Source organism: Panthera onca, chromosome B4, assembly GCF_046562875.1.
Source record: "Panthera onca isolate mPanOnc1 chromosome B4, mPanOnc1 haplotype 2, whole genome shotgun sequence".
NCBI lineage: Eukaryota > Metazoa > Chordata > Mammalia > Carnivora > Felidae > Panthera > Panthera onca.
Window position 1 is genome coordinate 81,889,222 of NC_138345.1, and position 27,852 is coordinate 81,917,073.

Here is a 27,852-nt window from a genome sequence, read left to right on the forward strand (position 1 = left end):
TGCCCCTCCCCCACTCACACTTTGTCACCCTCTTGTCTGAAAAATGAAGAAACCTTAAAAAAAAAAAATGGTTTTAAAAAGAAAAGGAGTGAGACCAGATTGTTGGAGTGAGGCACAATATCATAGGTAAAGGGGGGGAATGAAGAAGCAAAAGGGATCTGAAAAATAAAGGAAGCTCAACGTGTAAATAAATAATCTGCCAGAGAACTTCTTGTATTTGAGTGAAGAGTTTGGAAATTCATTAAATTAAAACTATAAAGATGAAGAACAGGTTAGTGATTGCCAGGGGACAGGGATGGGAGGAGATAAATATAAAAAGATAGCACCTTATACCTGAAACTAATATAACACGTATGTTAATTATACTTTAAAAATAAATAAATAGGGGCGCCTGGGTGGCTCAGTCGGTTTAAGCGTCCATCTTCAGCTCAGGTCATGATTTCACAGTTTGTGAGTTCGAGACCCATACTGGGCTCTCTACTATCAGTGTAGAGCCCACTTCAGATCCTCTATCCTCTCTCACTCTCTGCCCCTAGCCCACTCTCGTGCACTCTCTCTCTCTCTCTCTCTCTCTCTCTCTCTCTCAAAAATATATAAACATTTATAAATAAGTAAATAAATACCAAATACCAAAAAAATATATATATAGCATGGGAGGTTCCATTGTGATGATGAAGAAATCTGTATCTTGATTAGTTACTCAGATCAATACACGGGATAAAATTGCACGGAACTACACACACATGTACACACTTACACACACATGAATACATGTAGAGCACTGATAAAAACTGAATAAAGCCTGTAAGCTAGTTAACGGTATACCTATGTCAGCTTCTTGGTTTTGATATTGCTACAGTTATATGAGATGTCACCACCGAGGAAAGCTGGGTGAAGGGTACACAGGGCTTCATGTACGATTTTTGCAACTTCCTCTGCGTCTATAACTATTTCAAAATAATTTTAAAAATTGATAAATGTCCAAGTCCAGCAAAGCTTTCAGCCTTTATCTGAGTGGAAGCTGAGACTTTCTCCAGCCCCACCTCCATGGAGGATCCCTGTTTTTCAGCTTCCCCAGACTAGACATTTTCTAACCACTGCCTCTAGCCTACAAGCAAACACTTCTAGAACACGCTGCAGGGTTAACTTCCCTCCACCTCATCTGGCAGCAGAGGCTTAGAGCATACATCCCAGGGTCAGCCTCTTCCTCCCCGACACACACAACATGAGGACTTTCTCACCCCACCCACATCTCTAGCACTGGATTCCTTCTGCCTGCCTCTGAATGCTGGCTGTAGCCAAAGCTCAAACTATGGGAGTAGCTGGGAGAGAAAGAATATAAGTTTGATTGAAAGGAGTCACGGGGGAAATGACTTGACTGCTTTAGGGATCCTAGGGAAACCCATGCATCTTCTGGAGAAGGGCTGGGAGGTCACTTCCCACAGGGAGCCATTTAGGCTGTCTTGAGGGCCCTTTTCTTGGAGCACTGGCCTTGGGCCAACATTTGGAACTTGGCCACACCACCAACGGCACCCCCCTTCTTGAAGCCCAGCCAGACTTCCCAGCATGAGAAGCCTTCTCCACTCACTCCATGTTCTCCTTCAGTCCCCACCCAACCCTTAACAATTCAGCAGCTTCCGGCCCTAATGTTTGGCCCCATCTTCAGTTTGAAGCTTGCTAATTAAAGCTAACTCAGAAAGAGATTTCAAAAGAACAAGGAAATGAGTGGGGGAAAGGAGTGTGGAGTTGCATCCATTCATTCATTAAGAGAAAATAATCTAGGTGGGAAAGTGTACAGAGAGGTGGGCAAAAAGAGATTTCACATGTCAAGTCATTCTCCAGGGAGGCACGAATCTTGTGCCCATCTCTACCAAAGGCAACTGGGGAGCTGAGCTTCAACTCAGCAGAAACTCAAGTTACACAGTGAGCAGCAAAAGCCTAGAAAAAGAGCATCTGGACGATGACCCAGAGAGATCAGCTGGGGTCCCCAAATACAGGTACCTGTGTCCTCTGCCCAGCTCTAGGGCAAAGGAACAGCCAGTGTGGGGAGGAGGGCAGGGCTGATGTCTGCAGAATCCTGGCAGTCTCCATGCCGATTGTGAAAATGTCAGGCGGTTGTGCCAAGGGGGGTGAGGGTAATGCAGGATGGGCTGGCACTCTCCCTGAGTCAACTTAATCTTAACATTCACAAACTCACCACTGAAACCCCCGACACCAACCCCCCCCCCTCATTAGCCCCTGCCCTCTGTTTCACATCCCCAAGTAGCCATTTTCTGGAACCCCTTCCAACCCCTGCTCGTCTCTCCCAGGCCCCACAGCTCTGGGAGTGAGGCACCCAGCATCTTCCAATGTGCTTCTATTTTGCTTGCTCATTGCAGTTGGAAGCTGGAGCCAAGTGGGGGGTTGGGGGTAGGATTGGAATAGGCTGCCCGGTGATGCTCTCACTCTTCCCACTTCTATTGATCAGCCCCTTGCTAGAGCAGAACCTCTTCCCAAACACTCCTCCCCTTGCCAGGATTCTCTTCAACTGTGCCCACAAGCTAGAAGGTCATAGTGATGAGAGACAGAATCTCCCCTCCTGGGGTCTTTCCCATGGTTTGTGCAGCATAGTACAGTGGTTACACTCGGCCTCTGGAGCCAGATAGCCCGGATTTGTATCCTAGCTCTACCACTTAGCTCTATTACTTATCTGCTCTGTATCTCAGATTCTTCATCTGAAAATTGAGGACAATACTTCACACGATAGTTCTAGGGATTAAATGAAGTAATACATGCAAGGCGTTTGACCCATGAGAAGTACTCAGGAAATGTTGGAAAAGTAAATGATAGGACACATACAAGCATAGACACAGACGTACACACTCCAACATTTTTTAAAAATTTTTTAATGTTCATTTACCTTTGAGAGAGAGATAGTGACAGAGCGTGAGTGAGGGAGAGGCCGAGAGAGAGAGAGACAGAGAGAAACAGAGACAGAGAGAGACAGAGAGAGAACAGACAGAATCTGAGGCAGGCTCCAGGCTCTGAGCTGTCAGCACAGAGCCTGACACAGGGCTCAAACTCACAAACCATGAGATCATGACCTGAGCTGAAGTCGAACACCTAACCAACTGAGTCACCCAGGCGCCCCCACAGTCTAACATTTTTTTTTTTTCAACGTTTTTTATTTATTTTTGGGACAGAGAGAGACAGAGCATGAACGGGGGAGGGGCAGAGAGAGAGGGAGACACAGAATCGGAAACAGGCTCCAGGCTCCGAGCCATCAGCCCAGAGCCTGACGCGGGGCTCGAACCCACAGACCGCAAGATCATGACCTGGCTGAAGTCGGACGCTTAACCGACTGCGCCACCCAGGCGCCCCTGTAACATTTTTATTCAGAGTTTTTATGTTGGGGGCATTTAATGTCCTGCTTTATGCTACCACTTAACTATTTCATTCACTAACACTTTCAAGGTTGCACACCTCCCAGGACTTAATATGCTACTCTCCAAACAGCTGAATGACTCAATCAATCAGTGATCCTCAACTCTTTCTCAGAAAACCCAAGAATGTTTTATTCTAAATCAGCACCTATCGGGGTGCCTGGGTGGCTCAGTTGGTTGAGCTCAAGTCATGAACTCACACCTCGTGAGTTCGAGCCCCGCGTCAGGCTCTGTACTGACAGCTCAGAGCCTGGAGCCTGCTTCGGATTCTGTGTCTCCCTCTCTTTCTGCCCCTAACCCACTTGCATTGTCTCTGTCTCTGTCAAAAATAAATAAACATTTAAAAAAATTTTTTTAATAAATAAATAAATCAGCGCCTATTTCTCTTCCCCTGCAAGTACATATAGCAAGGCTAATTTTCTTTTTTTTATTTTTTTTAACGTTTATTTATTTTTGAGACAGAGAGAGAGACAGAGCATGAACGGGGGAGGAGCAGAGAGAGAGGGAGACACAGAATCGGAAGCAGGCTCCAGGCTCTGAGCCATCAGCCCAGAGCCCGACGCAGGGCTCGAACCCACGGACTGCGAGATCGCGAGATCGCGAGATCGTGACCTGAGCCGAAGTCGGACGCTTAACTGACCGAGCCACCCAGGCGCCCCAAGGCTAATTTTCTAGTATGTAACTGGATCACAAAATGAGACTGCCAAAGTTGGAAACAGCCTTAGATATGGTTTAGTCCAACGATTCTCAATGTCAGATGCATACTAGAATTAGTTAAATAACTTTTTAAAAAATACTTGTACTGGGGCGCCGGGGTGACTCAGTCTGTTGAATGTCTGATTTCGGCTCAGGCCATGATCTCATGGTTGACAAATTCGAGCCCCTGGTCAGGCTCTGCGCTGACAGCTCAGAGCCTGGAGTCTGCTTCCGATTCTGTGTCTCCCTCTCTCTCTGCCCCTCCCCCACTAGCGCTGTGTCTCCCTCTGTCTCAAAAATAAATAAACATTAAAAAAAATTTTTTTTTAGTTTTTTTAATGTCTATTTTTGAGGCAGAGAGAGACAGAGCATGAGCGGGGGAGTTTTTTTAATGTTTATTTATTTTTGAGACAGAGGGAGACACAGCGCTAGTGGGGGAGGGGCAGAGAGAGAGGGAGACACAGAATCGGAAGCAGACTCCAGGCTCTGAGCTGTCAGCGCGCAGAGCCCGACGCAGGGCTTAAACTCACAGACCGTGGGACCATGACCTGAGCTGAAGTCGGATGCTTAACCGACTGAGCCACCCAGAAGCCCCTAAAAAATCTTTTTCATAAAAAAGTAAAAAATATTTGTACTTGGGGTCCACTCCTTACAGATCTAAGTTAATTTACCTAGGGCCAAGGCATTTTTGCAAACTTCCCCAGGTGGACCTAATGTTTAGCCAGGGTTGAGAGCTGCTGATTTAATCCAATCCCCTTATTTTACTAGGGGGAAAATCAAAATCCAGAGTGCATAAGCAACTTGCCCAGAATCACCCAGCATGTTAGTGCGTGGTGCACCAAGAGAGATTATGGCAATAGCAAGAATATGTTGATAATGTTTACAGATTTTTCTTGTTGGAGTTAATCCCGGAAGCATTTCTCTTTAATTCAGAGAGGTGTTATATGATTTACCTTTTACTGTGACAGCAGCACTTTTTCTTCTGGTCAGACTGAAAGGGTTCGCATTCCCTGACCACAAAAGGACAGAGATGGGATTATACTTTCACCACACATGGTCAACCAAATTAGCAAAGCTCCCTAGGAGGCCGCTTGAAATGCCGAAAATGCTTCTTCTCTACAATGATCACCCAGAGCTGAAGAACCTTGGCAGAGTACTAAGAGAAAGGGCTGGAAACGAGAGGAATGCTTTCCCTCCCAGAGGGAGAGTGCTCAGAATCAACTGAGAACCGGCCAGAGCTGCCAGAAGGGAAAGGCGAGGAAAGGAAAAGAATTTCAATGAGTCCAGGGAGTCTCTGCTCCCCCAATACGGAACAAGGATGGATATCCTGGCAGTACCAACCCTCCCGGGAGCCTTGAGATCCAAAGATGTCCAAAACGAGCTCTATAATATGGGTACTGGAGAAAATTTCTTCCAACACTGACCAAAAAGGGAGCCCCCAATAAAGACAAAAGCTCGCCTACCCCCAACCCTCTACAAGTCCCTCCGTTCCCAGCCAAGATCTTCTATGTCCTCTACCCTAGGTCTCAAAAGGGGGCGGTCCAGGGCTCACGTGACACTGCGGTCACGTGACCCGGGCCCCTCGGGAGCCGAAGCACCAGTTCCAGTTCCCGCAGTCGGAGAGGGCCGGGCGCGCCCAGCCCCCAGCGCGCCGCGATCATGCTGTCTCGCCTGCTGAAAGAACACCAAGCCAAGCAGAACGAACGCAAGGAGCTGCAGGGTGAGCAGAACGTCCCTGTCCGCCGTTTTCTCTCCCGCCGCGGCCTAGCCTCAGCCGGAGCCTGGACCTCAAGTAACGGCCCAGATCCAGGGAAGGGCGCGGGCTAGTGGGCATGGGCGTCGGGGAGGGGGTGGGGGCGCTTTTTTGGAAATTCGGTTCCCTTGCCAACGGGCTCTGGCCCCTCGGCAACACTACGGCCTCTTCTGGGCCACGCCCCCCACGCTCTGTCTTCCCGCATCCTGGTCCCGCCCCTGCGCGTGGAACGCGGTGCCGATTGGCCCAGGGAGCCTCGCGTCCTGAAAGTGGCAAGGGACGCTCCTGAAGGCAGGGGGGTGCTAGGACCCGACTGAGCCGGGACTCTTAGAGGCCTAAAACCACCGAAATAGGGGTGGGGCCCTTGTTTCCTGAATCTGGCCAGGGAATCCGGGAGTTACCAATCCTCAAGCCAAGACTGTGGGAAAATAGTGCCCAAGGGTCTGGAGTCCTGGGCGCTGCCACTGACTCGTTAGCGTTCCCGGGTGAGTCGCTTCCCCTCCCAGGGTACCAGTTAACTCACCTCTAAAATGAAAAGGCCTAGAAAAAAAGTTTTCTAATAATTTTTTTTTTTAAATAATGAAATAAAATGAAAAGGCTTCCTTTATGTTTTGCAAGGTCCTTTTCAGCTCTGGCGCTGTGAGATTAGCTGAGATGTTCCCGCAACTAGCGGAATAGTAATTAATGGGTGGTGAACCTTCAGCACCACGCTTCAAAAAACCAAGTCTCCACTCCAATCCCTTTTCCCCCCACCCCCAGAGAAGAGGAGGCGAGAGGCTATCACTGCAGCGACCTGCCTGACAGAAGCTTTGGTGGATCACCTCAATGTGGGGTATGAACGTCTTCCCATTAACCACCACCACCCCCCGCCCCCCAAATTTAGGCACTGGCAACGTCTAGCCCTCAGATTGCTGTTGAGGGGATGAGATGTTCCATTTCATTCCCTCCATTCCTGTCACCCAGCTTAATTTTATAGAGAAAGGCTTGAGTCAGCTCTGACCCCTAACGTTGCACAAGGAGGAGCAGCAGCAGTGGTTGAAGAGGCAGCCAGATTTCCCCCTCCCCCTAATAACTTCCCTGGTGCTCACAACTTGATGCCATCTGCCCACTTCCCTTCACTCCTCCAAGCCCAGCTGTCACTTCAGCAGGAGGGAGAGCACCCTCCTTTACCACAACTTGCCACCCTCTCCTTCTCTACCTCCCACCCTCTGGCAGGCCTGGGGAGCAGCTGGCAGGAAAGAGGTGGCACAGCCAGTGAGGGTGAGGGCAGAACCTATGCCAGGAGCTGTAGCAGAGCCAGGCTGTCTCTTCCCTTCCTTCCCGGTCTCCAGAGACCACCCCCTGTGCCAGCCCTATATGAGAATGCCAGTAATAACCAAAAACTTGGGAAGGAGCAAAGAATATTGTCTCTTGACCCTGAGTGACCCAGAAGAGTGCTGCGACGATGATGTGATAGGCTATCTGTCGGAAGAAAAGGGGCAGTATGATGTCTTCCATGGCAGGGCAAGTAGAATAGCTTGGCTGTGAATCCAGAGACTGAGTCACCCAAGTGAGCCATGCAGGGACTGTCATCTTCATTAGTCATCTCTGGGGAAGATTAAGGGACAAGAAGGCAGTGGTTGGGGCCTCTGATCTCTCCCCTCCAGACCTCTCCCTTCACTCAGTGTGAAAATAGGAGGTCAATAGGAAAAACTGGCATTTTAGGAACTCCCAGGGGAATCTCTTGAAGCATTGGGAGCCCGCTATTACTGTTTCAGCTCGTACACTACCCCCTACTATGGCCAAGCTGTCTCCCAAAGAAAAAGGACAGGGTCTGCCCCCTTTCCTTCCTCCCACATTGGTGCCTCTCGGGCTCTGCTGTGAGACTGGCCAGGCTTCTCCCTATGCTCTTCCTTTGCTAGGGGCCACCCCTCTTTCAGCTTAAAGGACAGCTAAGCCAAAGCCAGATTAGAAAGGGTTTTGTGTTCTGCCCACGGGTCCTCTCATTCCCTGGAAAGGAAAACAAAGGCTCAGTCTATCTCAGCCCCTGTCAGGTGTCCTTCCCACTCTTTCCACCCACCCCAACCCGTTGCCCCCTCCAGCCCCCACAGATTCCAGTGGGGGGTGGATACCGGATGCGGAGTCTCCCAGCTGACCTAGAGCTTTGGGATGGTGAGTGAAAAGACTCCCTAGCCAGTAAGAGAGAACAGTTATTGTGAGATTAGGGGAAGGGGGAACAGGGCAGAGAGTTGGAGGTACCAACCTCATGGTATTAATGGTAAGTACAGCCAACCTTGGTTGAGGAGAAAAGAAAAACTACTGCCTAGAGCAGAAAGAAGGAAGGGAGAGAGAGAGAGATTATGTGTGTGTGTTCGTTCATCTGTGTGGGCGAAAAGAGAAGGGTTGGGAGAGAGACTTGAGAGCCAAGAGGCAGCCCCTGGGATATCTTCTCTTGACCCTGAGTTCCTGGGGAGGGGAGCCGCTCTCCCATCGCATCCCAGAGTCAGGGAGGGGCCCAATTTCCCTTCCCAACTTCTTGCACAGACCCTTGGGCTTCCAATCACTGCCAGATGTGTCCCTGCTGCTGGATTTTCCCAGCTTCTCTGCACCCCCTTTACCCTCTCAGCTTCTTCCTCAGGGAATCCTCCCTTCTCTCACCCAGCTTCAGGAATTCCTTTGGGGGGGTAGGAGATGGTAAGTTTCTAGTCAGCTCCCAGCTAGGCTTTCCTGGGAATCCTGGGAGTGGGAGGAAGAAGCTGGTTCGTTTGCATGTACAGTAGTCATTTGCATCACATCCAAGAATGGCCAAAATCATGAGGTTTTCCCCAGCCTGACTCCTGGCTGACCTCCGGCTCTTGCAGTGGAATATTAGTCCTAGAGACCACTCCCCACCAGCCGGGTGAGTTGATCTCGTCTCTCTTCCAACCTCTAGTGTGGCCCAGGCCTACATGAACCAGAGAAAGCTGGATCATGAGGTGAAGACCCTACAGGTCCAGGCTGCCCAGTTTGCCAAGCAAACAGGCCAGTGGATCGGGATGGTGGAGAACTTCAATCAGGCACTCAAGGTGGGCCACACTCCCTACATCACTGGCCCCATCCTGGGCCCCCGTTAAATGCCTCCAGTCGGGTCACCTTAGGCCTCAGGTTAAAAAAGAAGTGGGGCTGGTCCCAGAAATGCCACGTATGGCCCCAGTGTCAGAAAAGCTAGAGAGATGAAAATAGCTGGTGGGTCCAAGCAAAGCCCTTTCTAGGGGATGGACGGAAAGTGCCCCTGTCTGTCTCCTTAGAGCTACATTCTACCCACCCTGATTCCCCACCTCCCACCTCCTCCCCTTCCCAGGAAATCGGGGATGTGGAGAACTGGGCTCGGAGCATCGAGCTGGACATGCGAACCATTGCCACCGCACTGGAATACGTGTACAAAGGGCAGCTGCAGTCTGCCCCCTCCTAGCCCCTCTTCCCTTTCCTCTGCCCCGCCCCTCCTATCTCCCCTGGGGTGGGGGGTGGGGGGGCAGGAGACAAGAATAAAACACAAGCCTCCATTTCTCTGTGGTATGTTTCAAAGAGCTACCAGCCCAGCATGGTGGGTAGGAGTGGAAGATTCAAAGACTGTCTCCCTAAGCTACAGGTACCCTTTGGCTAGAGGGTGGAACTAGCTTCCTCTTACTATCTCACCCCTCTTTTCCTCTTTGGGCCTGGTGCAGGTGTATGTTGGGTACCTAGAGGGTAGAAGTTTCCCGCACCTCCCCAGAGAAGGTCTGGGTGCCCTGCCCCAAGCTTCCTAACACAGGACTTCAGTTTCTTGCAGAGGAGAAATAGGACAGGGAGCAGGCCTGGTGCTGGCTCTGGCTCTCTGCCTCTCCACGTGCTCGTGGCCTCTCCCAGCCTGGTGCTAAGCGGTGTCATGAGTCCGGACCAGGTTGGAGATTAATTCTTGGTCATGGGGGCACTTCAGGGCTTGGAAGAAGGAGGAGTGTCAGGTCCAAGGTCACCAACAGAGAGGGGTAGGTGCCATCCTTGACATAGCCCTCTTCCTGGGAGCCCACGACACAGGTGGTCAGGTACCCCCAGCTGGTAAAGCCAGCCAAGAAGGGGGCTGGGGCACACCTGGCCTGTGCCAAGCCTTGGCTTCAATTGCCAGGCTCCAGCTTCCCTGGCTCCTCCTCCCAGCCCCTCCCCTCACCCACATCCACTTAATACCCTGACACCCAGTCCGCCCACTGCAGACATTGGCATTAGCTGTAGCTAGTGTGGAAACCTGGGAAGACTGGGAGCAAAGCCTCTCGAACAAAGGAAAAGAAGGATTTGGGGCACCTACCTGCTAGCTTTCCCCAGAGGAGGTAAGCAGGGCACTGGGAGCTGGGTGCTATGAGAGGAGTATCCAGGTGTTGCATGTATTGATAAGTCAAAGCTTTTCATGTGTTTCCTCACACATTATCCCCTCTGACCCTCCACAATTCCCAGGTGGACCACGGTGGGTGTTGGCCCCACTGGTAAAATAGAAAACAGGTGAGATACTCAGCATCCCACAGTAAGTTTAGGGCCACCAGGACTAAAATGTGGGGCTCTTTGCCCCATGTGTTTCAAAAAATAAGGCCCAGTTTACATTTAGAGAATTTAGATGTCCCTGGCTTGGCGGGAGAGGTGACTGCGAACCAGATCCCTCTGCTCCCGTGCAGCAGGCCTGCACACAGGACCCCGCTAATCTGATTTTAGTTAAGTTAGCAACAAATATAGGGTCTGCCTCAATCTTTGCTTTGCTTAGATGAGCCCTAGTTTGCTAATTACCCGCCCAGCAGGTAATTTCTCAATATGCTCAGACCAGACTTCCAGTGAGGGAGGGGAGGATATTAGGGGCAAGGGTTTAAGAGCCAGAGTAAACTAGACAAGTTTTCCTGCCCAGTCTCGGCTGCCACCTGCAGGTCACTTGGGCTCTGGCCATGTGGCTGCCTCTGCTGCTGGGAGTCTTGATCTGGGCAGCGCTGTGGTTGTTCAGGGACCGACAGAGCCTGCCCGCCAGCGATGCTTTCATCTTCATCACCGGCTGTGACTCAGGCTTCGGGCGGCTTCTGGCACTGAGACTGGACCAGAGAGGCTTCCGAGTCCTGGCCAGCTGCCTGACCCCCTCAGGGGCAGAGGACCTACAGCGCGTGGCCTCCTCTCGCCTCCACACCACCCTGCTTGATGTCACTGAGCCCCAGAGTGTCCAGCGGGCAGCCAAGTGGGTGGAAACACATGTTGGTGAAGCAGGTGAGTAGCAGTGGGGCCACAGGGCTCGTGGTGCAGGGTGCTCAGTCACAGGGGCGGCGGGAAGCAAGAAAAACTGCGTGGGGAAGGAGGAGTGATCAGGAGAGAGTGTTGGAACGCCTTACCTACCCGACGGGATCTGTTTCATCTCTCCACAGGGCTTTTTGGTCTGGTGAATAATGCTGGTGTGGCTGGTATCATTGGGCCCACGCCGTGGCTCACACGAGATGATTTCCATCGGGTGCTGAGCGTGAATACGCTGGGTCCCATCGGGGTCACCCTTGCCCTGCTCCCCCTGCTCCAGCAGGCCAGGGGCCGGGTGGTCAACATCACCAGTGTTCTGGGTCGCCTGGCAGCCAATGGTGGGGGCTACTGTGTCTCCAAGTTTGGCCTGGAGGCCTTCTCTGACAGCCTGAGGTAAGGGGTGCAGAGCCCTGGGCTGCCCGGCAGAGATGACTAAAACACTGCAGAGTGCGATACTGAAGAGGAGACAGCTGAGGGCTTAGCTTTGTGGCTTCAGATGCCAGCCGTCTCTGCTTTGTGACCTTGATAGGTTACTTCTCTTTTCCCCCAGTTTATTCCCTACCTGTTAAATCAGAATGAGAAGACCTGCCTCATGGGTGTTGTGAGTAGATTGAGGTACATGTAAGGCCCCAACAGAGACTGGCATGTAGAAAATGCCCCAAGAAGCCTGCTGTCATTATTAGTATTATTATTAATAACTGTTACTTGTGATGAGCTAGTACCTTTGTGGAACATTTTCTCATTTCTTCCAGCAACCTTATAAGGGATTAGGTATTAATATCCTCAGGGTAATATAACTTACCCAAGTTATTACCCAAGACCACACAACTAGTTAGTAGAAATGCAGGGACTTGCCCCCAAGTCTGCTTGCCTGGTCATTACATTCTCCCATCCCTCATCTTTAAGCAATAATGTCCAAAGTCCCTTGAGAGCATAAAGGAGACTTGACAAGTACCACATGAGACCAGAGCCTGAATTCTGAGCAGTACAAGTACCCCCCAGCCAGCCTATCTTCTGTAGGAAGCCTGCCTTCGTCACCTTCACTCAGCAATGAATTTAAATTATATACCTTTTGGGGGGGGGGGGGTTGTTTTTTGGTTTTTTTGAAAGAGAGCGCGCATGTGCGTGCACAAGTGGAAAAGGGGCAAAGAGAGAGGGAGAATCTTAAGCAGACTCCATGCCCAGCACAGAGCTTTCGATGCAGGCAGGGCTCAATCTCCTGACTGAGATCATGACCTGAGCCGAAATGAAGAATCTACCACATAAGCGACTGAGCCACGCAGGCGTTCCCTATCCTTGGGTCTTTTCATTTTCCACTCAGCATCATGGAACACAGACTTTATACTTGGATTTCTGCATCCATGTCAGGGGAGTTGGATGTATCCCTGCAGTCTCCGCAGCAAACACCAATCTACTCCCTTCATGTCCAGCACTCAGGATTCCATGCTGTGTTCTGGGACCTAGGGAAAGGGGTTCTTCTAGCTCAGGAGTTGGTAAACTGGTTCTTAAGCCAAATCTGGTCAGTAGCCTACAAGCTAATAATGGTATTTACATTTTTAAATGGTTACACTGTAAGTGATTATAGAAGTACCTATCTGAGGGCACCTGGGTGGCTGTCAGTTAAGCTTCCGACTTCAGCTCAGGTCATGATCTCCAAGTTCGTGAGTTTGAGCCCTGTATCAGGCTCTGTGCTATCGAAGTAGAGCCTGCTTCGTATCCTCTGTTTCCCTCTTCTCTGCCCCTCCCCCACTCACACTCTCTCTCACTCAAAAATAAACACCTTTTAAAGTACCAGGGCACCTGGATGGCTCAGTTAAGGATCCAACTTCAGCTCAGGTCATGATCTCACAGCTTGTGGGTTTGCACCCCACGTCAGACTCTGTGCTGACAGCTCAGAATCAGGAGCCTGCTTCAGATTCTGTCTCCATCTCTCTCTGCCCCTCCCTCCCCCCTCAAATACAGACATTTAAAAAAATGTAAAAATAAAAAAAGTACCTACATGATATCATTAATTTTTATGTCTGCGATGCCAAAAGTATTTACTGCCTGGCTCTTTAAGAAGTTTACTGACCCCCCACTCTAGATCATAGAATATAAAGGAAACCTCAAAAATACCTGTTCCACTTGTCCCCATCCCAGGACAGCAGGGATCTCCTTTACCATCAGGACCTCTGTCCCTGGCCTGTGATAACTTCCCCATTTTAGCCCCCATACCCATGTGTCAGAAGATCCCTTTCCTATAGAGCAAGAACCCAAAAACCTCCGGTCTACTCCCATCCAGGCGGGATGTGGCTCCTTTTGGTGTCCGAGTCTCCATTGTGGAGCCTGGCTTCTTCCAAACCCCTGTGACAAACCTGGAGAGTTTGGAGAACACGCTGCAGGAGTGCTGGGCACGGCTACCTCCTGACACACAGGCCCACTACGGGGAGGCCTTCCTCACCAAGTGTGAGTATCTGGGCCCACACAGGGTCGTACGAAGGGAAATGAAAGTGCCAGAAGGGCCCATCCTACACCAGCCTGCTGGGAGGAGGTGGGCAGAGAGGAGGTGAGGGAGAATGAGATGCCAAAGAACATCCAGGCCATGTGGAACCTGCCTACTCGCCAAACTGGGGAGGGGACTAAGGATCCATCTCACCTCTGCCGGGGACCAGTTCCAGGACCCAGAAGACAGGGCCTGAGATAGGCTGGGGTGGGACAGGGACACTGATTACAACCACCTCCTGGACTGCAGACTTTAAAATGCAGCGGCGCATCATGAGCCTGATCTGTGACCCAGACCTGACCAAGGTGAGCAGGTGCCTGGAGCATGCCCTGACTGCTCGTCACCCCAGAACCCGCTACAGCCCAGGCTGGGATGCCAAGCTGCTCTGGCTGCCGGCCTCCTACTTGCCAGCCAGCCTGGTGGATGCTGTGCTCACCTGGGTCTTTCCCAAGCCTGCCCAGGCAGTCTGCTGAATCCAGCCTTCCAGCAAAAGATTGTTTCAGTCCCCACCTGGGTACTGCCTGGTACTGGTACAAAATAAGTACTGAATAAATGTGTATTGTTAAAAAAAAGCACTGGAAGTGGGCAGAAATGGAGTTGCCCAGTGGGGGACTGACCCCATTTAAGTGCTAGCCCCTAGGCTGATTTAATGCCCAGGGTCTCTGGACTGTTTAATGACTGCAAAACAACTAGCAACTAGCGGGAAGGGGGACAGAGGCTAAGGGAACTGGCTTGTGACTAGGTGCTCTTTGAAGCACATGGAAGAATGGCCACCAGATGGCACTATTGGGCATGTATTTTCTACAAGGAGTCAAGTTGCAGCTCAGTGTTGGGAGTGCAAATGGCCTTCACCTGCTTTTCTTGGGAGGGACAGAAGGTGGTGAGGAGGGGTCAGGGCCAGGATGGGTGGTTTCCATTGGGGAAAAAAGGCAATACCCACTTCAGTTGTCTTCTATTATCTAAGTCCAGAAAGATGGATACTGGCCACAAAGGTGTCATAGCAACTTATCACCAGCCTGAAAGGAGCCAGGTCCCCTTTGTTGGGGAGGGAGTTGCTGGGCCCTCAGAGGTGGGCAGAAGGCCAGGGAAAAGATGTCCATGGTAAATCTGGGCTGGCCTCTCCCAGACAGAACCTTTGTGGGGAACCCCCTGACTTTTGAAGGAGATGGCTTCATGAACATTGCAGCACATGGCTAGGAGACAGGGAGGACAATGGGCCACAACCTCCAGATCCCCCTTCCACTGCTAGCCCCACTAACGCCTTCAGCAAAACCTGCCTTTCCAAAACATCCCTCCCCACCCCCCCCCAAAATTAGCCTTTCTTGCCCAAGGTGCAAATACAAGGTCCCACAGGACAGGAACACGGTGGAGGAGAGGGAAAGGATAAAGTATCATTCTTCAAGACAAACTGAGACTTTTTTTCAGTCTGAAAAAATAATCAGTTTAATTGAAAAACCTGGAGTGTGCTACCCCACTCCCTTAGATGAGGGGGCTGAAGCGACCAGACCCCTACATCACCTCATAGCCACTTCGGATGCTCTTCACGAGGCAGCAGGCAAAGATAATTCCCAGTACCTAAAAGCAAAGATAGAGGGGTGGAGAAGAGTCAGAAAGGCAAAGTACCCCAGACCCACCCAAGAGACCCCAAACACAACCAGGGCCCTCATCTCCAAGCCAGTACCTCCTCAGCACCTCTTCCCACTGCCCCTACTGCTCAGATGCCCCAGAAGTCCAAAAGATGCCTCTCACCTCCACAAAGGCAATGCCCAAGGCTGCTGCAGCCACCACCAGCACATTGCTCCTCAGCCAGCCCCCAATCTTCTGCACACAGCCCTGAAGGGTAGTAGCCACACAAGGCAAGAACACAATCAGAAATTTCCCACCCACCTCCTGGGTCCTTTGATCTCTCCCGCACGCTCTGTATCTTTCACCCTGCCACTAGCATTCCCAGATACCGACCCCCCCCCATCCCAAAACCCCAACCCTCTCCACCTCCATCCCTGGTCCCTCTCAACTCTTGAAACATTTCCCAGGTTTCCCAAGTCCCCTGTTCTCTCAACTTCTCCCTTACCTCTTCGTGGATCTCCTTCACCTTGAAAGAAATCCCACAGCCCTGGGTGACATTGATGCAGCAGGAGTCCGGGACTCGGTCCTTGGGCATGAGAGGGATGCTCTCCCAGTCTGTGTAGTTAGCTGCCCCACAGCATTTAAACTGCACGAGAGGAGAAATACCAGGCAGAAGGTTATTGCGTGAACATCCACCTTCAATATGAAGATGAGAATCTTCTTCCCCCACACTACCCCTGCTCCCAGAAACCTCACTCACATCTTCCTGCATCCTGTCCACAATCGAAACCGTGTGGTTGTTTTTTGGATAATTCTGCATCTGCTGCCGGAAGTCCTTATTAAATTCTGACATCACCTGGGAATTGGAAGGAGCATTGTTGAGGTCAAACTAAGGCAAACGGGTCCCAGAGCAGCCAGACCTCTGAGGCAGGGCCCTCCCCTTTTCCCTGCTTACCTTGTCTCTAAACACATAGCCAGCAATGGCTACAGCCACCTCCACCAGCATGATAAGAGACAGGAAGATGGCAAACTGCAGGCACAATGGGCAAGGGTCAGGTTTGGAGTCTTGGTGAGAGTGGCCTGCTGTGGCCCAGCCAGCCTCTAGCTCCTTCATAAAGGTTTTCCTCACCCACCTCCTAAGCCCCCACAGTAGAAGTGCCCTCCCAGCAGTCCCAGACACCCATGCTGGCCCCACACTGTGCTCACCGTGACCATAAGACAGTAGTTCTCCTTGCAGGCCCCACAGCAGCCTACGAAGGCCACCAGGAAGAGGAAGGCACCCACTGCGATGATGACCACGGGCAACAGGGAGCCAGGCGTGGCCCCCTGGACAATGGTCTGCCTCAGGACCAGCTGGGCCCCTACACCCACGGCGATCAATCCCACTGCACAGGCCTGCGAGGAGGGCAGGTCAGGGTTAGGCCAGACCCACGACCTGGCAGACCTCCGTGACAGAGGGCAGCAGCTGCACCCAGGACACAGACTTAGCCCCATCCCAGAGAGACAGATTCTCACACCTGGGAGAATATGGTGTGGGATGACCCATATTTGCCCCACAGTTTGATCAAAGGCCAAAAGAGGAGTTCCCAGAAAGCCTTGACCCCAGGGCACATATTTCTAACCTAGAGTGGTGCTTCCTGTGGGCCTCTAGGGCTCCCAGAATTGCCATCTCACTATCTTCCAATGGCCACCCCCTCCTCCTCAGCTGTGACTCAGGTTCCTCAGGCCCACAAGGCCAAGGAGGAGAAGGGAGAAGGAAAAGAGGTAAGAGTGGTGAGCTCCTCCCTGGACATAGAGCAGTCTCTCAAGCCAGGACCCCAGGGCAGGAGCAAATTGTGGCCGGCTGAGCCCTTCCCCACCCCGAAGCGGTGAGAGGGATGAGGGAATGGAAAGGAATGGGGGGTAGGGGAGAAGGGTGGGGAGGAGGGGGAAGCCCCAAGGCGATAGCATCAGGCCGGCCGTTGGCTGGTTGCCCCATTACCCGGTATCACAAGTGGTTGGTTGGGTCACCAGACAGGAAGGGCCAGAAGGGGCGAGGGGGAGGGTGCTGCGCACCCACGCAGTCCATTCTTGGTCCAAACTAGCCTCAGAGGTCCCTGAAAGCTGGAGGGGGTGGGGTGGCCCTGCTGTCTTCGGCCCGTTTCCCGGGCTCTCCCGCATCTGGTCTCCAGCTGCCTTCATTCGTGGCCCCCCAGCCCTCACCACTCCGGATCCCGGTCTCCCCACACCCTGCCAGCGCGCCCCGATCATCCCCCATCCCACTCACGCAGAAGGCCAGCAGAAGAACGTAGAGCAAGAACTTGACACATTTCATTCCTCCTTCTACCGCCATGGCTGCCGGGCCTGGGGCAGAGGGGAGGGCAGGGGGATCAGAACAGGCCGAGGAGGGGGACCTCGGTTGCAAAGCTCCCCGCCGGCCCTCGAGGCCTTCCCTGCTCGGCCCCCTTTCCCGGCCCCTCCCACCCGGAAACCCGCGGTCGGATCCACGTCTCCCAGCCCCCTCTTCTTCCAGGCTGGAGAGGGGTGGGGGCGACCGCCGCGAAGCCCGGACCTGCCCCGCAGCCTCCCGGGCCCCGGGGCAAGATCCCAGGGCGCCGACAGAGGCCGGAGCCCGACGCCCACCCTCGGCCCGCCAGCCCCCCGGCGCCCAACACCCCCTCCCCACCCCTCCAGTCCCTAAAACAATGGTCCTCGGCCAAGCGCGACCCCCAGCCGCCTTCCCCTGCGCCCTGACCACCCCCAAAACAGAAGCGCGACCAGCTCGCCACCGCACCCCGCCCGGGCCTCTGGAACTTTTCAAAGTTGCAAAGTTTGTAGGGCCTCGGGCGCGCCCGGGAGCACGGCGGATCTCCGGGGACCCGGGCCGAGCCCCGGAGGAGGGAGCTGCCAGCGACCACCCACCCGGAGCTGAGGCCGGCCGTGGGCCCCGAGGCCTCACCTGGGCTCCCCGAGGCCTCACCTGGGCTCCCCGAGGCTGTGCGCTCCTCTCCCGCCGCGGCTCAGGGGCTCTCTAGCGGCGCCCCCGGCTGCGGCCCCGCCCGCCGCGCGGCCCCGCCCCGGCCTCCAGCCACAGCCCCCTCCCCCGCCACCTCCCCCGCCCAGTGGCCGCCTGCCTCCCTCATGTGACGCGGTAACAGCTGCGGCCTGAGTCACCCGGCCGGCGAGGGGAGGGCCGAGCCCCCCGCCCGGCCAAGGCCACGTGGCCCCTACCCAGAAGACGGCGCCCACCCCCGAGAGGCCACCGAGGGCAGGACCTCAGTGTGCCTGGGGCCCTTCTGGCGTCCCCGTCCCCATACCACCTCGACTGGGAGAGCGGGACCGAGCGGCGCCAGATTCTCTCTGGTTCAGGGAAGCGGAGGAAGCGTGTGCGAGCCAAGCAGGCGTGAGCGGCCCGGAGTTACACTCTGAGCGCCCGGACCGAGTGACCGAGCTGAGGCAAGGTGACGGAATGGTCTTCAAGAGGCCGCTTCATCCTGCACCCGGAGCCCACCTTCCTCTGGCTCCATCTCTATTGAAGCCCCCATCCCCATCCCCGAGTCGGCAGAGGGCGCTGTTAGATCCCTGGGATCGGGTGGGGTCAGAATAAACACTTCCAGAAGGTCCCTGGCCTCACATCCTGGGAGTCCCCCAACATTCTAGAGTGGGTATTCCGGTCCCCCTTCTGTTAGTCCCTTTCTCCATATTCTGGGGCTCCGGAGTAGTGGGCTGAGCACGGGAAGAAGTCAGTCAATCGTGACGCCCCAGAGTCTGGTTCCTCCCTCTGGGGGTGGGTTGACAAGGTCTGTGCTCCCACCACCCCCACTCCCTGATGAGCTTCTTATCAGGTGGAGGCCTGGGGGAGGACACTAAAGCAGGCATGGCATCTATCTTATGGATCTCCCATCCCATACCAGCAGGCAGCACTTCACATCCCAGGGGGCAAAGCCAGATGAGGGCTGGAAGGGGAGGTGGAGGCCTCAAGCTGCCTCCCTCCATTGTGTGCCACAGTGGACCCCAGAAGGAGCTGTGTGAACCTCCAAGGACAGAACCAGCCATTACTCCAGGCTCCCCCAAGCCTGGGCCCCACACCCGAGGTTCTTGTGGTCCTGACTTAAGAACCACTTCCTGAGTCTTAGTATGTGTACACAAAGAAGGAAAGAAACTGTTATCAGCCAAAGGAAAGAGATCTGGGCTGGGCTGGGAACCAGTTAACAGAATCACAACCTCCCAGCAAGGCACACCAAGCCCATTCTGAACCTTGCTCCCTAGTTACCACAGTAGGCAGGCAGTGGAAGAGGAGAGAAGATGCTGGAAAAAGTATTCATCTGTTTATTGTGCTGCCACTAGATGCCAGGCATGTGCTATGCACAGGAGATGGAGAGGGTGGACAAGGGAAGGAAGACAGTGGCACTGACCTGGATCAACAGACAGAGCCAAGTCCACACTGTAAGCAGAGACAGAAACCCTGGTGGTAGGTGGACAAGCTCAGAGGGAGGGGCAGGTGGTATCTCTGCCCCAGAGGAGAAAGAGAAGGAAGAGATTTCAGATCTCTTATCACAAAGGTGGGTGGTACTCTCTGAGATGACCTTAGAGAATAAAGAAACAAGCTCTCAGTTCCAGGGACCAGGAAAGAGCCAAGTATAAAAAAGGAATATTTTTAAAAGCCCAGGGCAGGCTGGGGTTGGCTAGCTCAAAGGGTTCAGGAAGGATGTGGTGAAAAATGGACAGGACAGTGGTCTGAAGTTAAGATTGAGAAACTTTAGATGGATAACAACCAAGTATAACGCTTGGTCTTTGATTAAATCTTTGTCTGAACAAATGAACTGTGAAAGACATTTTGAGAACAACTGGGGGAGTTTGAATATGGACTGAGAATTAGACATGAAAAAAATAATTTTGTTAGTTATGATGATGGTATGATTATATAAGAAAATTATTTTTTAAAGATGCATACTAAAATATTTAAGAGTGATGTGATAGCTGTATTTGCTTTGGAATACTTCACTAAACAGATGCAGCAAAAAGCAGAGAGTCTAGGTGATAGGACCATTGAGGGCCTAGAAGGCTATATTGGGGTTTTTTTTTTCTTTTAAGTAAACTTTATGCCCAATGTGGGGCTCAGACTCATAACCCCAAGATCAAGAGTCACATCCTCTACGGACTGAGCCACCCAGGCACACCAATGTTCTAAAGGCAGTGGGGAATGTTCTAAAGGCGGTGGGGAGTTTTTGAGAGGTTGAACATCTTGGGGCTGGTCCTACATTGAAATAAGGAGGAATGAATGGCAGGTAGCCCAGAAGATCTTTGAGACATCACTGCCACCATCCAAGGGAGAGTTAATGAAGGCTGGAACCACAGGGTGCCTGTATGGCTCAGTCGGCTAAGCATCCGACTCTTGATCTCAGCTCAGATCTTGATCTCAGGGTTGTGAGTTCAAATCCCACACTGGGCTCCGTGGTGGGGGTGAAGCCTACTTAAAAAAAAAAAAGAAAAAGGAGCCTGGAACCCTGGAAAAGAGGGAAGTCTGAGTGGCATTTCAGAGGGCAAATAAAGGACTGGGTGACTGCCTACCTGTGGAAGGGGAGAGTAAGTGGGAAAAGTCCAAAACAACTCAGAGCTTCCAGACCTGGGCACCAGGGGAGGAGGTGGTGGTCACCCAAGACAGGAGGCACCCACAAGGGGCATCCAGGTGGAGATATCCACCAGAAATTGGAGATGTGAAACTCAGAAGAGAGGAGTAGTCAGACTAGAGATAAAAAGTGATATTTAAATTCATAGATGGATGAGGACCAGAGCAAGAGAAGAAAACAAAGACAGAGCCTCAGGGAACCCTTATGTTTCAGGCACATGTGGGAGGGGTCAGTATCCAGTAAAGGAACCAAAAGGAAAAGAAAGCTGTGGAGCAGGACCCCCACACTCTACCAGGCTTGGTACTGGCATTATACACATTAGCTCATTTGACCCTCAGAACAACCCTTTGAGATCTGTATGATTTGTCCTGTTTTAGAGATAGGAAACTGAGATTCTATGATAGGGAATGACATGCCCAGAGTCCAAACCAATAATCACCAGTGTTAGAATCTGAACCCAGATCTCTCAGGGTTCCAAGGCCTGTGTTCTTCCACTTTTCTTTTGGGAGTTGGGAGAAAACAGAACTTCACAGCAAGAGGAGGGACAGCGGCCAGAAGCATCAAATAGTATAGAAAGGTCAACTTGGGTGAGAAACAAGAGAAAACCGTTAGATGGGGTGGTCTTCTCCAGAGCAGTGTCAGGGCAGGATCTGGAGCACCTGCTGGGCCTGAGAAGGGAGGAGAGGGAGGTGGAGACGTCCAGGTGGGCAGGGGCAGAGCTGAGGTAAATGTCAGGAGAGGAACTCCAGATTAGGGCCAGAGAGACCCCTGGAAAACAGCCAGTGTGGTGCTGGTAGCGGGAGGACAAGAAAAGCCCACACCGAGTCAAGTTCATGGAGACAGATAGTAGAAAGTTTGTTGCCAGGGGCTGGAAGGAGGGAGGAATGGGGAGTTAGGGGTCAATGTGTTTCAGTTTGGGAAGATGAAAAAGTTCTGGAGATAGATGGCCATGATGGTTGCATACCACGGTGAATGTACTTAGAACTGTACTCTTTTTTTTTTTTAAGTTTATTTATTTATTTTGAGAGAGGGAGGGGCAGAGAGAGGGAGACAGAATCCCAGCACAGAGCCCGACTCAGAGCTTAAACCCACGAACCATGAGATCATGACTTGAGCAGAGATCGTCAGTTGCTTAACCAACTGAACCACTCAGGTGCTCCTGACCTGTTCTCTTAAAAATGGTTCAACTGGTAGATTTTATGTCATCTGTATTTTAACACACACGCACACGCACATGCACACACATACACACAAATGGCCTACCCCCTAGTCTGGAAAGTTGGCATATAGCCCTGTGCCCCTCTGAGTGGGGAAGCAGCTGACTGGGACCTGGCCCCTCACATCATGTCCTTCAGAGCTCCCAGCACCTACTCCAAAGGTCTGGCATCCAGATATGTCATCCAGATATGCAACTGTGGGTGCCCTGGTAGGAGAGGCCCCATGACCTGGGAGCTGCCACCTGCAGAGGCCAGTGGGGGTGGGGAGCATGAGAAAGGAGTGAGGAGACTGGGAAGGACTGGAGGAAAGAAAGAGTGAGGAGACTGGGAAGAACTGGAGGAGAGAGAAGGGAAGAGAAGAGTTGAGGACAGCTGGGAGATACAGGAGAGAATAGGGGAAGGGGAGGCATGGAAGGATGGCTGGGGGGTGGGGGGTGGGTAGTGGTGGTGAGGGAAACAATACAGAGGGGAAAAGAGATGCCAGGGAAACGGTGGGGAGGAGGAAGAGGAGGAGAGGGGAGGGAGACAGAGGAACCAAAGGGTGCAGCATCAGGGCCATCCCTTTGCTAGAGAGGATAGAAAGGGTGGTGGCTAGAACTTAAGGTCAGGAGGTTGTGTCTGAATTAGGGAACTGAGATCTAAATCCAAAGGCCCCAGCTTTGGTTATAAGGGAGGCGTGGGTGCTCGATGGCAGCTCCCAGACTACAGGGTTAGATCAAAACAAGGGCAAGGTCAGAGATGCCCTGGTTGGTGGAGTCACCATGGTGGCCCTCTCTGACTCCCCCAGATGCCTGGCAAGACAAGGTCACAGCACCCTAGTACCCAGGAGAACACCATCACTGCCAAAGTCACCTTACATCCTTTCTTCAAGGAAAGCGAGGCTCAGGGGTAGCCTGCAGATCCCGCAGGTACCAGACACACAGACTCCGGGTGCACCCCGCCCACCTCCAGCAGGTGCTCTAAGTTCAGAGGCACTCGTGCCACAGAGGCTCTGCATGGCACGAATGAGGGGACTTTGGCCAAACGTTCACACTTCCTGAGCCTCAGCTTCCTCCCCACTTAAGTAAGAGGAAAACTACTCCCTTCCACACCTTACAGGGCAGTTGTGAGGATTGCAGAAGACATTAAGGGGATCGATTTTGTTACCTTAAGCCTTTATCCTACCCTGTTTTGGGGTAACATGAGAATGAAAATGATTTTGCTTTGAGAAATATCTGGACTCCACGCCACTTGACGTGGCCAAGGAAAGTGTTGGAAGGGACAATTCAGCCTCCTTGCATCCCTCCTTCCCACCTTGGTCTCAGCCCAGAGCCCCGTTTCAAGCCCCAGGGCCTTCCCCAGAACCCCCTCCACTGCCCAGGCTCCATCCGCAGCGCTCTGCCCCAGTTCTTGCCTGTTCCTTTCCCTGCTCCTTGGGCCGGACTTCTGGCCCCTCCTTCTCCCCAACCTTGCCTGGCTCCTGTCCCAGCCTCCTCACTGTTGTCAGTGGGGTCAATCTAGATGCTCAGCTGGTGAGTGAGCAGGGCAGGTGCCCCAGGCTGTTCATGCACAGCCTGGGCCAGGAGGTCAGCTGCTGTGTGGTTCTGGTCCAGGGCCAGCTCAGGAGGGCAGTGGTCTCCCACCTGACAATCACAGACCCACACAACTAACCAGTCCCCTAGGATGCAGCAGACATGAACATGGGAGCAACGAGAAGAGGCAATGCTGGGACAGGGTAGTTACTTCAGCTTTCTGTTCCTTGGGGCATTCCTTCATCCATCCATCTATCCATCCAGTTACTGAAAGCCTAAACCAGCCAGGCACAGGGACTATACAGAGATGAGTGAGACACAGTTCTAGTTACAGCCTGTAGGCACAGACAACAAATAGTGTGGGTAGGGGTGTGCCAAAGAGAAGCTCTGGGTGCTGGGAGCCACCTACCACAGGCTGAGGGGAGCAGAGAGTACTGAAGGCCTCGGGGAGCATTCACTCAACCTGCTCACACAGTAGACTCCTTCCCATGGATGCGGCCTTGCAGTCCAGGGCACTAGAAGTGAGGAGAGCATGCAGGGTTGAATGGGTGGGGGTCGCTGGCACCACCAGGCAGAGCCCAGAGCAGTCTGTCCTGCCCTCACATCTCTAATCTCTGGTTCCCATTCCCAGACCCCACCCAGACCTTCTGGCCATCCGCACACCCTCGCCATTGCTACACACAGACACGCGCACACACACGCACACACCTCATTTGGCAACAACCTTGACCTTCACTGCCCCGTGCTTTCTCCTAGACATTGGATTCCCTCTGAACATTCCAGCTCTCCTCACCTGGCAGCCCACCTCCCGGGTCAGCACAGCCACCAGCGTTCTGAAGTCCCTGGAGAAGGAGAACCGGCTTTATGCTCAGACCCCTCCTTTCCTTGGATCAGCAGGTGCCTTGTGCTGGCCAAACTGGGCACAGGGGCGGCCTTGGCCGTGGCCCCCAGCAGGACCCGTGTCAGGCCTGGGCCTGGAGAGGGAGCAATTGTTGAGAAAGATGGGAAAAGATGGAGAAGCCTGGGGAGACTGAGTGAAGGTGGGACAGAGGGTGCACCTGTGAGTCTGGAGGGCTGGGCCTGCCCTAAGAGGAGCTGAAGGGGGCAGGGTAGGGTATCTTTAGGAAGGCCAGTGGGCAAAGGAAGATGTGACTTCCAAATGACTCTCAGAGTTCCCCAGCTGTACTCCACCTCCACCTGCTCCCCACAAAATACAAACTCTCTGGATCCCTCCTCCCGACCTCCAACTTCTCTTCAAGGGCCTGGGGTTAAAGAGGTTAACAGGCCTGCTAGGAGATCCAGCAGGGTAATTATAGGGTTTAGAATGTGGTGTGGAAGAGGATGGTAATTACACAGTGAGGTCCTCTCTGGGGGCTTCAGGCTTTGTGGGCAGAGACCTGGGAGGAGTCCATTCCACTAACATTCCAGCCCAGAATAGTCTCCCCAAACCACATTCCCAGAGGCTCACCCTGGGAGGGCAGGAGAAGGGGGAAGCAAGCCTAGTAGGGAAGCCCCTCAGCCCCTTCCCCTCAGCAGCTTCTCAATGACCCAGTCCCTCCCCTCCTTGGAAAGACCTGCGGTGCCAGGGAATGAGCCACTGATCCTAAAAATAGGGACTTTAGGAGGAAAAAGTGACAAGAGATGGCTTTAGGGATCCTGGGTTGCTGCCCACTGACCCAGCTGTGAGGGATAAGGCAGTTTAAGTATGCGGGGTAGTCTGCGGGGAAGGGGTGCACGATGGCAGGAGTCCTCCCTCTTTATAGAGCTTCCCCAGTTCTGGTGTCTCCTGCTCCGAGAGTGGCCCAGGTGTCTCTGGCTTGAACCCTGGTGACCGGCTCCCAAGACCTCCAGTTCCTCTTCCTGAGCATGGAACAGACCCTCCACCCGAGGCTACACAGGCGCCTCTTTCCTCCAGTAGCTCCGGAAACCTTACCCCTCCCCCTGGGACACCTCCTGCTTCTCTCCGGGCAGCTCGCAGCCTTCAAACCTCAATGCCTTCCCTTAGGCCCCGACCCACATTTGCCGTGAACCAGTCAGGACCTTGAAGGAGGCGGGCCTTGAAGGTTGCCTGGGTAACGCCTGAGAGGGGCACCCCTGGCAGGAAGACAGTTGCTAGGGAGACCAGGACAGTGGGCGGGGCCCCAAACCCTGGTTAGCCTGTTTGGGGATGAGAAAAGATCTAAATGTCCAGATCCTCTCTCCCAGTTCCTTTTCTGTGAAGCCTCCAGGGCCCCCTCCTGGGGACTGGGTCTAGGGCAGCTGGAAGTCTGAAGCTTCTGAAAGAGACCTCCCAGGGGTTAGTTCCTGCAGCTCAGGGGAACCCAACAGTAATCAAGCCTGAGAGAACTAAGGAACGAGGCAAGATGCGGGAAGGTCTGGAGAAAGAAACAAGGCTTAATGCATTATGATATAGAACTCTTGGGTTAGAAATCTAAAGTGAAAATATGCAAAGTATGCAAAGCAAAACAGCAGTTCTAGTCCCACCTCCAAGGAGCTAAAATTCCAGATTCTACCACCAGATGGCAGTCTTGCCCACTCATTGGATTAAGCCCAGTCCTGGAACTGGTGGGGAAGCCAGGAGGTGAAAATCTTTTCTGTCTCACAAGTTGTTCCTGACTCCTGCTCTCTCTCTGGCATTTGGCAGACACTCATAACTCCTCATGGCCATAAATACCCAGTTTTCTCTCCCCCCAACCCGGCTCTGACCAGATCCAGTTAGCGGGGTCCATTCATTCTTCTTTCAAAGGAGCTAAGGAACACTTCCGTGGAAAAATTTCCTGTTGCCTTGGATCCCAGTCACAGTGTAAGGGTGATAAATTGGGGTAATAGGAATGACTAACTAACTCATTTAGAATTGTGTGTCAGGGGGAAAAAAGAATTCTGTGTCAGGGAGTTAATCCTCATAACCTTATGAAATAGGTACAATATTGTTATCCCCATCTTACAGATAAGCATAAAGAGCCAAGTTTACACAGCCAGGTAAGCAGGAGGGCGGGACCTTGAACCCAGGCAGCCTGGTTCTAGTCTAGAAGCTATGTAAGAGTAACCTCCATACCACACAGAATGGTGCAGAGGTAGCTAAGAAAAGCATCTACTCTAGGCTTTGGAGTCAGGACTGGACTTTTGGAAGACATGTCTAAAATCTCTACACTGCAACCTGAAGACAGAATAAATTTGGCCAAGAGACTGGAGAGTGGGGGCAGGGGAAGTAGAAAGGGTAGTTGTTCCAAGAAGAGGAAACAATTTATGCAAAGATTCAGAGATGATCAAGAGAAAAAAGGTGAAGTCTAGCTCCAGGTTTCTGGCCTGATGATTCTTATTCAATAAAATGAAAATGTGCCTCAGCAATGGCACACTGGGGGCACATTTTCAGGGGAGAGAAGGAGTTATCTATTTATCATATTTAACTCATGATATTTGAGGTACCTTGGGACATCCAGATAGAAATATCAAGAAGGCATCTGTCTTGGAGTTTTGGCTGCTACTGTTTACCTAGTGTCATGTCCACTCTAGATGATTCCTGAGGAAAGGGGCTGAGTCATTTATCTTTGCATCTCTCGTAGACCTACCATTAGAAACATGCTTAGTGAGGAAGAGAAGGCTAGGCAGCTTCCTCCGAGGAAGGAGAAGGAGGTGATATCACCTCTGCTCTCAAGGAGTTTCACTGAGGAAATTACATCAGAGAAACATTTTGGAGAACAGGCTAGGCCAGGATATGTGGTAAAGGCAATCATTGCTCTAGGAGATCAGAAAGGAAAGAGTCACAAAGAAGAAGGAGCCCATCAAGGCCATTATTGATTGATTGATTGATTGATTGATTACTATGTAATCCTCGCAGCTTGTTGCAGAGAGATGGTGTGATCAACATTTTATAGATGAAGAAACTTGATGAAATGTTGAGATGCCCGTGTCTTGGTCCAAAGCAAGAGAGAGAACAAACTGTCTAATTTACTCCATTCTGTTGCAGTCTTAGTTCCTGTTCTCCATGGAAATGGTTCATCTCTTCAAAGCTCCCCAGCTTGGTTTTCCGGACCCCTACCCAACCTTCCTGCCTCACACCTGGACCTCCAGTTTCTTCCCTCATTTCACTCCAGCTCCCAACCCAACTTTGTCCTTATGCCTAGTGTTCCATTTCAAGACATTCTCTTGGGCTCTAATCCACAGAGGAAAGCGGTGTCTCTTTTTTCTGCCTGAGAAGCCCAATAATGATCATCTCGTTACTCAATAAAATACTGTGTGTACCAGGAAGTGAGCAAGACCCAATCCCTTCAAACATTTTCAATCTACTGGTTGTCTATTGATCTCCAGGGCTCTGGACTCAAGAAATAAGCATGGGCAAACTGAGG

The 27,852-nt window shown here is 52.3% G+C and overlaps 3 protein-coding genes and 1 long non-coding RNA gene across 7 annotated transcripts; 2 read left to right on the forward strand and 2 right to left on the reverse strand.

Moving 5' to 3' along the window:
- Window positions 1–5,669: 5,669 nt before the first annotated feature.
- Window positions 5,670–9,392, forward strand: BLOC1S1 (biogenesis of lysosomal organelles complex 1 subunit 1). The gene is made up of 4 exons (XM_060657354.3): window positions 5,670–5,838; window positions 6,631–6,703; window positions 8,783–8,915; window positions 9,191–9,392. Exons 1-4 carry the CDS (start codon window positions 5,778–5,780, stop codon window positions 9,299–9,301), a joined length of 378 nt encoding a protein of 125 aa, XP_060513337.1. The 5' UTR covers window positions 5,670–5,777; the 3' UTR covers window positions 9,302–9,392.
- Window positions 9,393–9,509: 117 nt separating this feature from the next.
- RDH5 (retinol dehydrogenase 5) lies at window positions 9,510–14,175 on the forward strand. 2 transcript variants are annotated; one of them, XM_060657352.3, is made up of 5 exons: window positions 9,510–10,190; window positions 10,754–11,100; window positions 11,256–11,514; window positions 13,403–13,566; window positions 13,853–14,175. In XM_060657352.3, exons 2-5 carry the CDS (start codon window positions 10,791–10,793, stop codon window positions 14,074–14,076), a joined length of 957 nt encoding a protein of 318 aa, XP_060513335.1. In that variant the 5' UTR covers window positions 9,510–10,190; window positions 10,754–10,790; the 3' UTR covers window positions 14,077–14,175. The 2 variants fall into 2 exon arrangements, with proteins under 2 accessions (XP_060513335.1, XP_060513333.1); XM_060657350.3 differs by having other exon boundaries at window positions 10,773–11,100.
- Window positions 14,176–15,018: 843 nt separating this feature from the next.
- On the reverse strand, window positions 15,019–18,255 carry CD63 (CD63 molecule). 2 transcript variants are annotated; one of them, XM_060657353.3, is made up of 8 exons: window positions 18,129–18,255; window positions 17,436–17,512; window positions 16,376–16,564; window positions 16,125–16,199; window positions 15,930–16,025; window positions 15,675–15,815; window positions 15,353–15,436; window positions 15,019–15,178 (listed from the first exon to the last, which is right to left on the reverse strand). In XM_060657353.3, exons 2-8 carry the CDS (start codon window positions 17,499–17,501, stop codon window positions 15,113–15,115), a joined length of 717 nt encoding a protein of 238 aa, XP_060513336.1. In that variant the 5' UTR covers window positions 17,502–17,512; window positions 18,129–18,255; the 3' UTR covers window positions 15,019–15,112. The 2 variants fall into 2 exon arrangements, with proteins under 2 accessions (XP_060513336.1, XP_081652314.1); XM_081796188.1 differs by lacking the exon at window positions 18,129–18,255 and adding an exon at window positions 18,108–18,117.
- A 5,084-nt stretch (window positions 18,256–23,339) lies between these two features.
- On the reverse strand, window positions 23,340–25,557 carry LOC132660301 (uncharacterized). Of its 2 annotated transcripts, none has more exons than XR_009601714.3 (3): window positions 25,440–25,557; window positions 24,300–24,474; window positions 23,340–24,021 (listed from the first exon to the last, which is right to left on the reverse strand). It is a non-coding gene; the product is annotated as an uncharacterized LOC132660301 (long non-coding RNA). The 2 variants fall into 2 exon arrangements; XR_009601715.3 differs by having other exon boundaries at window positions 24,300–24,480.
- Window positions 25,558–27,852: the final 2,295 nt, after the last annotated feature.

What these genes read in the sequence shown, in the direction of transcription:
- RDH5 (XM_060657352.3), top strand. Translation starts at nt 10,791, where the DNA reads ATGTGGCTGCCTCTGCTGCTGGGAGTCTTGATCTGGGCAGCGCTGTGG. An exon ending in AACACATGTTGGTGAAGCAG is followed by an intron (nt 11,101 to 11,255) that starts GTGAGTAGCAGT and finishes ATCTCTCCACAG; the next exon opens with GGCTTTTTGGTCTGGTGAAT. An exon ending in GCCTTCTCTGACAGCCTGAG is followed by an intron (nt 11,515 to 13,402) that starts GTAAGGGGTGCA and finishes ACTCCCATCCAG; the next exon opens with GCGGGATGTGGCTCCTTTTG.
- CD63 (XM_060657353.3), bottom strand. Translation starts at nt 17,501, where the DNA reads ATGGCGGTAGAAGGAGGAATGAAATGTGTCAAGTTCTTGCTCTACGTT. An exon ending in TTCTTCTGCTGGCCTTCTGC is followed by an intron (nt 16,565 to 17,435) that starts GTGAGTGGGATG and finishes CCCTCCTCGCAG; the next exon opens with GCCTGTGCAGTGGGATTGAT. An exon ending in TGAAGGAGATCCACGAAGAG is followed by an intron (nt 15,437 to 15,674) that starts GTAAGGGAGAAG and finishes ACTACCCTTCAG; the next exon opens with GGCTGTGTGCAGAAGATTGG.
- BLOC1S1 (XM_060657354.3), top strand. Translation starts at nt 5,778, where the DNA reads ATGCTGTCTCGCCTGCTGAAAGAACACCAAGCCAAGCAGAACGAACGC. An exon ending in CGAACGCAAGGAGCTGCAGG is followed by an intron (nt 5,839 to 6,630) that starts GTGAGCAGAACG and finishes CCCCACCCCCAG; the next exon opens with AGAAGAGGAGGCGAGAGGCT. An exon ending in GTGGATCACCTCAATGTGGG is followed by an intron (nt 6,704 to 8,782) that starts GTATGAACGTCT and finishes TCCAACCTCTAG; the next exon opens with TGTGGCCCAGGCCTACATGA.